General features: G+C 39.6%; 1 protein-coding gene across 2 annotated transcripts in view; it reads right to left on the minus strand.

Moving 5' to 3' along the window:
* Positions 1-12140, minus strand: part of DYM (dymeclin) — a 445444-nt gene that overhangs the window by 194212 nt on the left and 239092 nt on the right. Inside the window, exon 14 of one of the 2 annotated variants that reach the window (XM_027770270.1) lies at positions 2666-2830. The exons of the other annotated variant lie outside the window; for it this stretch is intronic. Coding sequence (XP_027626071.1) covers positions 2666-2830 — 165 coding nt within the window. The remainder of the gene's footprint in view (positions 1-2665; positions 2831-12140) is intronic. 2 annotated transcript variants of the gene reach the window in all.

A 12140-nucleotide genomic window follows, 5' to 3' on the forward strand; every position in this document is an offset into this window, starting at 1 on the left:
CGCAAGATCTAGCACTGGACCCGCTCGCTGCTGGCCATGTGGGAATCCATTACTTGCTGGCCCCTGATCAAGTATTTCTTTCTCCTTCATGCTACTGCCAGGTAAAGAGTGTCACTCCAAAAAGCAGACAGTGGCCTTCTTCATGAGCAGCAAGTGCTCGATCCTGCTCCCAGCAGCGTTAACGAGGGCTAACGTGCGCCAGGCATGAGATGCCATGAGATACAGAACAATGAGTAAGACAGCCCACGAGGCTCACAACGGTGTTTACCCCCAGGAGGCTCACAGTCTGGTAGCACAGATATGAGACCCACAAACAAAACGGAAAAGCACAGAGTGATTGGGAGTTTTATATGCCGACTTGGCGGAGCGCCAGTTCTTGGTTGTTCATAGTCCAGACTGTTGTGAATACTTGCAAATGTGATTACCGTTTGTGATCAGTTCACTTTAAGGATAGCACATCACCCTCTACAATGTGATTCATCTAGTCAGTTGAAGGCCTTGCACATACTGAGGTTTCCCAAGAAAGGAGTTCTGCCTCAAGGCTACAATCTAAAAATCCTGCCTGAGTTTCTAGCCTTCTGGCCTGCCCGTGCAGTTAGGATTCAACGCTGTCACATCAACCTCACCTACACTTCCAACCTGCCAACCTGCTCCAAGACTGCAGCTTGCTAGCCAAAGCCCATTTCCTAAAACCAACCAACCAACCAATCTCTCTCTCAATACATATATCAATCAATATATATCAATCAATCTCTCTCTGTATGTGTGTGTGTATGTGTGTAAAAATCTCCTGTTGGTTTTCTTTTCTTTCTTTTTTTGTTTTTTTTTTTTTTGAGAATTTTTTGCTATAGGGCGCATGCACTCACCAGGAAGACAGAGAGAGATAGAAAGTGAGAAATCACTCCCCAAGGGGTATGGCCATGCCGCAATCCCTTTTCCTCCATTCTCCACTCGGGATCTTGGGCATGCATGCACACGCGTCCAGTGTGAGTTTAAGTCACCGGGACCGGAACTTGAACCACAGTCGACTACTTGGGAGTCCAGCGACATAGCCATCATGCTAACTGCTGATCCCTCCTACTGGTTTTCTGAAGAGCCCTGCCTGATACACTAGTAAAGAAGGGCAGTGTCAGTTATGCTGCCCATTCAGGAGGATCACTGATCACTAGCAGGCCTCCCTGTTCCTTGCAACCAGGCAAGCTCTGTCTCCAGTTCCTAAGAGAATCATCCACTGACCTCACATTCACTCTAAGTCAGTGGACAGTGATTATTAGGAAAGGAGGGCAGCATGGCACCCAAACTGGCAGAGACTTCTCTATGAACTCTGTTAAGTTTGATTAATCCCTCTATATTACATACTTATGAATTCAGTCCATGATTTTCACGTGCTTTTCTATCCCTTACTTAAATTCCTCAGTATTCTCTACAGTGACGCAGTAAGAGCCTGATCACAATCTTCGTGAGTCTTTGAGATACAGAAAGATGGGGAGAAAGTAACCTCCCACTGGGACATGGTCATGCCACAATCTCTTATCCTTCATTTCTCTATCCTACAGGGATCTGGAGTACACACACGTGTCACCAGGCCCAGGATCAAAGCGTTTGGTTGGCCATGTGGGATCTTGCTGCCTTAGCCACTAGGCCACAGGCAAGCTGCCTGGGTGTCTTTAGGACATTTCTGCTACCGGGAAAAGTTCCTGCCAATTCCGATGTTGAACTGCCTTCCTTTCTAATAATCAGTGTTTTCACTTACATAGAACGTGGAGTCTGAAGCCTTTGTATGCTTCTTCATCTGGAAAGGTCTATTTTAATTCTAAATGTTTTTCATTCTCTGGTTAAGGTTGTCATGGAGTTTATTTTTTTATTTTCTTTTTCCCCCATTTCCCTCTAAATCATTTGGCAGAGAAGATATTGCCTTAAATCATCCTGTCTAGCTAACAGTATAGTGCTGGCGTAAGTCATCTCTCTTATAGAAAAGGCGTGTTAGAAATGTCAGCTAAGTACCACGCAGCAATGTCACACTGCCCCTCTACTCTGGTGCAGGAGCCCCACGAAACAGCCGGTGCTGATTCTGGTATTTCAGACTGATCGCTTGTCTCTTTCTTACTACTCCCACCAGCATTATGTTTAATCTACATTCACCCATGACACACCGCAACTTGTTGATTTTGTAACTACTCCGCATATAAGTAAAATGCATCCGAGACACAAAACCCCAATAAGATAATTGCTAACTTCTTATAAAATCAAACCTGCCCAACTGAATGTACTTTTATCAGAACAGCTAGTTCTCAGGCATGTTTAGTGCAACAAGAACTCAAAATTCATTTGTAATTAACTAACTATAGAGTCTACGTTATATACCACTCAGGTAGAGCACTCCAACTGCTATTAATTAAATCAAAATATTTCTAAATGGAATACGGTATATAAAATTCGTACACGTGTACATGACAACTGGGAGAGTTAAAAGCTCTCCTCTCTTTCACAAATCATAATATAAAGTACCTTAGAAGACATTTGTAAGAAAAAATATCCCAGCCAGCTATTTTACAGAATTATTTAGTATCACGTCAAGTCTAAATGTTCTCTTTAATCGCAACATGCAGTTATCAGTCACAGACAACATGCAGCATGCAGTAAACGGACAGCAGAGGTTAATAACCTGGAAGCATAGGATCTGAGAATGTGAGAGCAAGTTAGAGACAAGAGTTCCTCTCCATTGTCACTGAGGGTCGAGAAGCAACGCTGAAGCGTAGAACAGTGAGAGTGGGGGAAATACAGTTTGTCCAACACATACACATATCTCCGCAAGTGGCGGCAGGTATAACTGAAAGACAAAGGTAAAAGGAGAGAAACAGAAAGAGAGGAGTTTTCCTTTGAAGAAAAAGAAAATAAATCATCACTTATGTCCTCAAAGTTTTCTGTGTATTGTCACTAGATGATGCCCAAGAAAGAACTGTTAAAAGAGGACATTAAAAAAAAAACATAAAAAAGATGAACAACTTTGATTAAAAAAAAAAAGGGGGTGGGGGGCAACAGATCTGAACAGACACTACATTAAAGGAGATATGTGGATGCCAAATAAGCCTATGGCAAGGTGCTCGTATCACATGTCATTAGGAAAATGCGAATTAAAAACTTTAGTGTGATTCCACTAAAGATCTATTAGAATAGCTAAATAGCTAGATCATCGATAACACCCAACGCTGGCACAGGGTAGGGGCGACAGGCTCTCATTCTTTGCTGGTGGGAGTGTAAGATGGTACAGCCTCTTTGGAAGACAGGTCGGCAGTTTCTTACAAAACTAAACAAATTCTTATCATGCAATCCAGCAATTGCGCTCCTGAGAATTTACCCAAAGGAGTTGAAAACATATGTCCATACAAAAACCTAAAACAGTTGTGTATAGCAGCTTTATTCAGAATTAGCAAAACTTGCAAGCAACCAAGATGTCCTTCAGTAGAAAAATGGATAAACCGTGACACACCCAGACAATAAAATACTATTCAGTGCTAAGAAGAAATGAACTTTCAAGTCATGAAAAGACATAAAGGAACTGTATTTTATTAACTGAAGGAAGCCCATCTGAAAAGTCTACATAATATGTGATTTCAACAATGGACATGCTGGAAAAGGGAAAACAATGGAGACAATACAAAAAATTAGTGGCCAACAAGGGTTGTGGAGGAGGGAGGGATGACTAGGCAAAGCACAGAGGATTTTTAGGGCAGTGAAAATATTTTGTATGATATGGCAGTGGTGGATACATATCATCATACATTTGTCAGAACAAACTTACAGAACGTCCAAAACCAAGAGCGAACCCTAATATAAACTAGGAACTTGGGGTATAATGGTATATCAATGTAGGTTCATCAACTGCAACAAACATTCCACTTGTACAGGATGCTGATAGTCAGAGAGGTTGAGGGAAGCTGATATTGTCCAAGATAAAGTAGAGTTTAAAAATGTTTCAAAACTGGCTTATACTTAAATAGGTACTTCTACTGAGTCTTAGAAAGAACTCAATGTACCAAAAGACAGCAAAAACTTAAGAAACTATAAAAACTGTGTTCTTTAAAAATGTGAATCACTGGGGCCAGCAGGTGGTGTGATGGTTAACGTGCTGGACTCCCACATGGCCAATCGCAGTTCAAGTCCCAGGACCCAGCAGCTTAAAAATGATGCCAGGTGCGTGTGTACATGCCCAACATTCCAAGAGGAGACTGAGGAGAAGGGACTGCAGCATGGTCATCTCCCTGGGTGGTGATTTCTCACTTTCTCTCTCTCTCTCTCTCTAGTGAATATATGTGCCCAATAGCAAAAACGAACAAAGAAAGCCTGTTCTGTATTCTTAAAATCATGAAGGTCCTTAAAGGCATAAAAGACCAAGAGATGGTTCCAATTAATGAAGACAACAGAGAATAACTAAATTTAACATGTGATTTTGATACTGGATCTTCCACGACAGGGGCAAACGGGTATTTTTTCTTTTTCTACAGAGGAAATTAATGAGGAAAAATGACAAAATCTGAATGTCTGCAGATTAGATAATGGTATTTAATAATGTTAATTTCCTGATTTTGATAAATGTCTTTGTTTTTAAGAAACACAACCTTAAGTACTTAGTGGTAAAGGTACATCACATCTATAAACTTATAAACATTTCAAAACTGGGAGACATGCACAATGATAAAGAAAATGTGGTAAAATTTTAACATTTGGGAATCCAAGTATTATAAAAGATAAATGAAAATTCTTCAGACTTGTTCCATGTTTTTTTTATAAGTCCATGATTTTGAGATAAAAAGTTTTTAAAAATGAATGCAGTATTAGAACATCAAAGAATCTAATTTATTTGCATTCCGCCCCCCCCTCCAAAAAAAAAAAAAAAACAAAACAGAACTGGTTGTTTCAATAAACTGAGTAATGCCTATTTTAAGATTATGAGATTCATATCTAGAGACCTGAAATGTCATTTTGACCTCTATACTTAAAGTTGGGAACATCAGAAAAACTAGAACGTGGGAAGTAAGCAAATGTGGCCTGGAGCTATCCCATAAAAAACAGTCACTGTTACTTAAGAGTTGCACTTTCATAAAAATATAAAATTTCCTTAGTGCCTTCTTATAGGAAAATGCCCAAGATTATGCAATGTATAGTTCTGAAATGTTACTTGATATGGTTATGCTTCACCAAAGTATGAAAATGTTGTCCTAGAACAACATTCAAGTCTATAAAAGATGCCAAAAACCACAAGCCAAAGAGTAATGCTTAAAAAAGACCCCAGAGTCAAGTTTTCTAAGAATGCATTCTTCGGTACTTTGACAATAAAATTATAACACAATTTCATAGCAACTTTTTACTCACTTATCTGCTTTTTATTTTTAAATGTCAGAGGACATCTGTGCTTGCCAGAGATGGAGAGACAGAGAGAGTTAAAGAGAGAAAGCACCCACAGTGGGATGTGGTCACACCATAATCCCTTCTCTTCCATTTCTCCATCACATTGGAATGTGGGGCATGCATAAACACCCAGCATGATTTTTCAAGCCACCATGGCTGGGATTCGAACTGTGGTTGTTCATGTAGGATCACTCAGCTACTAGGATACATGGTTGGCCCTGACTTATATCCTTATTTATATGCTTAAATAAATTTCAAAGAAAAATCAGATTAAGAGAAAATATGGAATATCCAGAATATTCTGTATATCCTTTTTTTCCCTTTTTTTTGGAGAGGTTTTTTGCTATTTTGCTCTAAGGCGTGTGTGCTCGCCAGAAAGACAGAGAGAGACAGAGAGACAGAAAGAAAGAAATCACCCCCCAGGGGGGATGGTCATGCTGCAATCCCTTCTCCTCCACTGTCCTCTCAGGATCTTGGGCACGCACGCACACGCGCCCGGCACGTGCTTAAGCCACCAGGTCTGGGACTCGAACCACAGTCAACTACATGGGCATCCAGCAACATAGCCACTATGCTAACTGCTGGTCCCTGTAGATCCTTTTCTACCCTCCTTCATTCCTTTTCTTTTCTTTCCTTCTCTCACCCTCTTTTTTTCATTCATTTCCTCCCTCTTCTTCCCCTCCTCTCTCCCTCCCTCTCCTCCTTTTCTTTCTTAGAGAAAGTTCATTAGCAGATCCATTCATAGACACAAAACAGTAAGAAATTAAATTAGTAATAAATCTTTAGGGCCTAGAAAAATTACAAAAGTTTACTTTGGGGCATGAAAGAAATATTAAATAAGTAAAAAGGCATCAGCATGTTTCGAGGTGGGAAAATAAAATTTTGTAAAGGATGCTATTATTCTTCATTGACTAAAAATCTCAATAGTAATATTGGATTTTGAAACTATAATTATCTTACAGCAATCCCCCAATTTTTTAGGTGGTCATCTCAAAGGTCAATAAAAGACATAGGTTCCATGGGACCAGCAGATGGCGAAATGGTTATGACGTTACACTCCCACGTAGTCAACTATGGTTTGAATCCCAGACCTGGTAGCTTAAAATTCATGTTGGGCATGTTTGTGTGCGTGCCCAAAATCATGAGAGGAGAATGGAGGAGAAGAGATTGAGGTGTTTGTGGGAGGGGTTGATTTCTCGCTTTCTGCCTCTCTCTGTCTTTCTGGCGAGTGCATGTGCTCTATAGCAAAAATCCACTCAAAAAAAAAAAAATAGACATGGCTCTCAGGCACAGTGCTAATTCGTCACTTGCAAGAAGCTGGATCACATGGTAACTGGTTCAAATTCTGGTCTGTTAGCCTGAAACGTGCCAGGCACAAAAGCCTATGTGCCCAGGATGCACTGGGCTGAGAGAAAGGGGATCAGGGCATGACTGGTCCTGTGGAGGGTGTCCATCCCTAGCAAGTGTACCGTCTTCTACCTACTATGAATAAAGAGGGGAAAAGAAGACAGGGATGCCCTTACAGAAAAATGTACCAAGTCGTATACATACAATTTTAACTAAAATTTCTAGATCTTCACAAAGCCCCTCGAACTCAATTCATATTACTTCATGCCCCAGATTCAAAAAGCATGTATTGAACCACTGCATAGAAGAAAAAAACAAAAACAAAAACAATACGTGAAAAGTGCCAGGAAGGGTTTGGGTAGTGGCACAGCAATAAAATGCAGTGTTCTGAGAGGCTGACCCTCACGGGAAGGTTCTGCGATTGTGCTGAAGACCACCCTGAATATACCAGGCACCCGGTGCCCAGGGATGGCTGAGGCTGGAATAAGACTCTGTTGGAATGTGTGTATATTCTCTCTTTTTGCTGTGCTCATGGGAAAAATAAACTTTAAAAAAGGGCCAAGACGACTTTGCAAAAGAAGAGTAGTAAGGAGGGATTTAATCTTTTTATTCAAATACATAAGGCTACAATAATAAACATAATTGATGGGCCAGCTGGTGGTTAAGGAGGCTGGGTCCCACATGGCTGATTGTGCAGTTTGATTCCTAGATCCGGCAGCTTGAAAAACACGCCGGGCACATATGCATATATGCCCAAAATCCCCAGAGGAGAATGGAGGAGAAAGAACTGTGGCATGACTATCTTCCTGTGGAGGTGCTTTCTCACTCTCCCTCTTTCTCTAGTGAATGCACATGCCCTATAGCAATTTTTTTTTTTTTTTTTTTGGAGAGGTTTTTTCTATAGGGCACGTGCATTTGCCAGAAAGACAGAGAGAGACAGAGGCAGAAAGCGAGAAGTCACCCCCAAGGGGGGATGGCCACACCGCAATCCCTTCTCCTCCATTCTCTTCTCAGGATCTTGGGCATGCACACACATGCACCCAGCGTGAGTTCAAGCCACCAGGTCCAGGACTCGAACCACAGTTGACTACGTGGGAGTCCAGCAACATAGCCACTGCAGCAACTACTGGTCCCCCTATAGCAAAATTTTTTTTTAAATTAATAAAATTAAAGTAATTGTTACTATACCAATCAACATAATAGCAGAAAAGCCCAAAACAGACTCTAGTACATGATAAAGGCGACATTTAAACTTTGGGAGAAGATTTTTCAAACGGATCTCTAGAAAAATTGGTTACATATTTGAAAAAAAAAGTGAGATATCTACCTTTCACAGCAAATCAAACTAAATTCTAAATGAACTGGAGTTGAATATAAAACGAAATGGAAATACAGAAGAAGAAAAGAAGTGAGAGTAGTAACCATAAGAAAAAAGACTGGCCCGTATGACTACCTAAACATATAAAATGTCATAAAACATCACCAACAAAATTAAAAGATATTTATTTATGATATCAGATAGTCGATTTCTCCTTATATCTATAAAGAGCTCTTTGAAATCAGTAAAAGATGAAATATAAAACAGAAATGAACACACTTGCAATTTGTAAAATATACAAACAATAAATATTTGGAAAGCAATTTACTTTCACCAGTGATTAGAAAGATAAAATTATGGGGTCAGTTGGTGGCATGGTGGTTAAGGAGCTGGATTCTCACACGACCAGCTATGGTTTGAGTCCTAGACCTGGCAGCTTGAAAGGCACACCAGGAGTGTGTGAGAATGCCCAAAATCCCGAGAGGAGATGGAAGAGAAGGGACTGTGGTGTGGCCATTCCCCCAGGGGGTGATTTCTCACTTTCCCTCTCTCTGTCTCTCTCTGGCAAGTGCATGCACTCTATGGCAAAAAGAAAAAAAAAAAAAAAACCACAACCCTAATAAGGTAAAACAAAAAATTAAATTTTAAGAATGAAATACATGTTTCTGGCTATCAAATTGCAAGATGCTGTTAGAAAAAACGTAACAGAGATGGCTAAAATACAGAAATACGAAGGTTATCATACAAACCTTATTAAATGTAAACTGGGCAATGTTTCTGGAAGTAATACAGTAAATCAACAAACTGAGAATTGCTTTTGACCAAGTAATCCCATTTTTATAAAACTACACATTCTATTTTATTCTAGTCATCCCATTGGTTTTATGGGGGTGGGAGACAAAACAACAACTAACTTCCTATGGTCTAAAATTAAGATCTGAGTCTTTACATATTTCCTTTATAGCCTTCTTGGCTTATCAAGTCATCTTGAGTACAAATGCAAAAGTGAAATCAATGGGGCAAACACAAGGGACTAGCACTGAGACCCAAAAGTAGATTCTGGGAATTATTTTATCAATACATAGGATTTCAACTAGTGTTTGTTTCCTCAATCATTTAACATATGTTTTATTAATAAACTTGTAATGGGGCTTAGACATGATTAAAATAATGGGATACATGTTTCTCTATCAAAAAAAAAAAGCAGGTCAACTATTAGTAGGTTTTATTACATTTTTAAAATTCCATACAGACAATATTTTCCCTTACTGCTTGCCCAGATTCATGAAGTACTCATACTACCCCGCCTTTGATACAATGCTGGTCATTTTTTTTTTAAGATTTATTTATTTTATTTAATTTAAAAATTATCATTTTAAAAAATTTGCTATAGGACATGTGCATTCACCAGAGAGATATATGCAGAGAGAGAGAGAGAGAGGGAAATCAAGAGATAGCGACAGAGAGAGAGAAGGTGAGAAAGCAAGCCACCAGGTCTGGGACTCGAATAACAGTTGGTCATGTGGGAGTCTAGTGCCTTAACCACCAGGCTACCTACTGGCCCCAACACTGGTCATTCTTAAAATATGGTAACAAGAAGTAAACATTTTATTCCAGATGTGCCATGTTTTGGGCAGTGTTCCGAAAGTTATAGTATATTAATGAAACTTAAAACTATACATATTCGAAGACTGAACCTAAGCCAATTTTTCAAATTGAAAACTTTCACAAATGAATTTAACTGTATACCAAGTGATGATAAAACTATACCAAAGAGTTATTTTGAACAACTTTAAAATACAGATTTGACCACACTGGGATATATTCTAAGGACAGAGGCAAAAAAAAAAAAAAAAAAAAAAAAAAATCCTAAAGTCTTGTGGACTTAACATTAGTAGTAATATTAATATTACTGTGAAACAATTATTTATGTATATACACATAAAGACATACTCAGTGGAATGAAAAGAAAAATACATCAATGTTGTTCAAAATATAAATCAGAATTTTTAAAAAAATCTTAAATTTAAATCAGAACTAAGAACAGGATGATCTTTTTTTCTCCTCCAGAACTGATACTTTCTTGACTTTGCCACTGAAGAGACCTAAAAGAAATGACAAACTCCTCAGGAAGCAGCACCCCTATCACCTATCAACCACATATCGTCTTGTCTTGTCTTGTCTTGTCTTGTCTTGTCTTGTCTTGTCTTGTCTTGTCTTGTCTTGTCTTGTCTTGTCTTGTCTTGTCTTGTCTTGTCTTGTCTTGTCTTTCCTTTCCTTTCCTTTCCCTTCCCTTCCCTTCCCTTTCCTTTCCCTTTCCCTTTCCCTTCCCTTTCCTTTTTTCTTTTTTTATGCCATAAAAGAAAGAGAGAGAAAGTGGAAGCCCCTCCCAGTAGGGTCCAGTCATGGCATAATCCCTTTCCTTCCAGTCCTCCAACTTGTCAGGATGACCCTGGGCACACATGAACACCCAGCTTGTAAGCCGCCACTGGGGTGCGACAGTGAACCCTGATCAGCCATGTGGAATCCAGCTACCTCAGTGTGTTTAACTGCTATGCTGGAGAGCTGGCCCACAAACTGTGATTGTTCAATGAAGAAAACAAACAAACAAACAAATGAAAACAGAGCTCCGTGGAGAAATGGCTGTTTTTAGGTCCAAGACAGAAAATGTACAAATGAGCCTGAGACATCCTGTTGGCCTAGAAACGAGGAAGCAGGAAACTATCAAAGGCACAAAACAAAATAAGGGATCTCCCAGTCACCAAAGAAGGAATAGTCAGAACTTAAAAAGAATAATTATTCTGCAGATGATTGAAACATACACACACACACACACACACACACACACACACACATATATATATATATATAGATGTAAAAATTTAGGAGTTCATAATAAAATAAAATAAATGAAAAGCCAAAAACCCCAAAATGTATTGGTTACTACAAAAGCAACCATCTCTATTTCTAAAAATAAAATACAGGGACCAGCAGATGGCTTAACGGTTCTGCCACTGGACTCCCATGTAGTTGACCATAGTTCAAGTCCCGGACCCCAAGGTTTGAAACTCATACTGGGCGTGTGTGAGTGTGTGCCCAAGATCCCAAGAGGAGAATGGAGAAAAGATTGCAGGGTGGCCATCCCTCCTGGGGGGTGATTTCTTGTCTTCTGTCTCTCTGGTGAGCGCATGTGCTCTATAGCAAAAATCTCTATTCGAAAATAATAAAATATAAAACAAAAAAATATTGGACCAGTCCTGTGGGATAGTGGTTAAGCCCTATGCATTGGGAACTGTACCTGACGTGGCCAACCACAGTTCAAATCTTGGCTCAGTGTCTTAAAAAATGTGCTGAGTGTATTTGCCCCAAATCCTGACAGGATGGAGAAACGGAGGAAAAAGCACTGCAGCATGATCATGTGCCACTGGGGGTTCTCTTCTCTCTGAAGATTATGTGCCCTCTAACCAAGAAATCGTTTTTAGAATAAAATAATTAATCACTGTCTTTTCCAAGTAACCATAACTAATCAGAGTTGATGAAGGAAAAATCTTTAGAGAAGAATTCTACCAAACATGCCTGTAATATAACAATCAGAAAATTGCCACTCGGCAGCCTGTAATGAAGTAACTAACTCGGACGGCATCATTAATGGAAGAGACCATTACATGAAAGAACGGTCTGATCCCTTTAGACTAAAGGGATTAGGTTGCCACTGAACTCACTGATCAAGTTTAGTATCTCCAGTATAATTAGATATTATATACCTCCTAACATGATGCACTATGAAATGCATGAGAATGCTTATTAATTAATTTGCCAAAGAACTGAATCTGAACCATCTATCCTCTGGAGTTAACTTTCTGTTTACAGGAGAGATCAATGAGGGAGAACAAATGAAAAGACACAGGAAGAACCAGACAAATCCACAACATGGCATATTCTGAAAGATAACTGACCTGTTAGTCAACTGGAAATTACAAAAAGGAATTACAAAAAGGAGGAGGAGGAGGAGGAGGAGGAGGAGGAGGAGGAGGAGGAGGAGGAGGCGGGGAGCGCTCCTGATACA

Source organism: Tupaia chinensis, unplaced genomic scaffold (genome assembly GCF_000334495.1).
Source record: "Tupaia chinensis unplaced genomic scaffold, TupChi_1.0 Scaffold000119_2, whole genome shotgun sequence".
Classification (NCBI taxonomy): domain Eukaryota; kingdom Metazoa; phylum Chordata; class Mammalia; order Scandentia; family Tupaiidae; genus Tupaia; species Tupaia belangeri.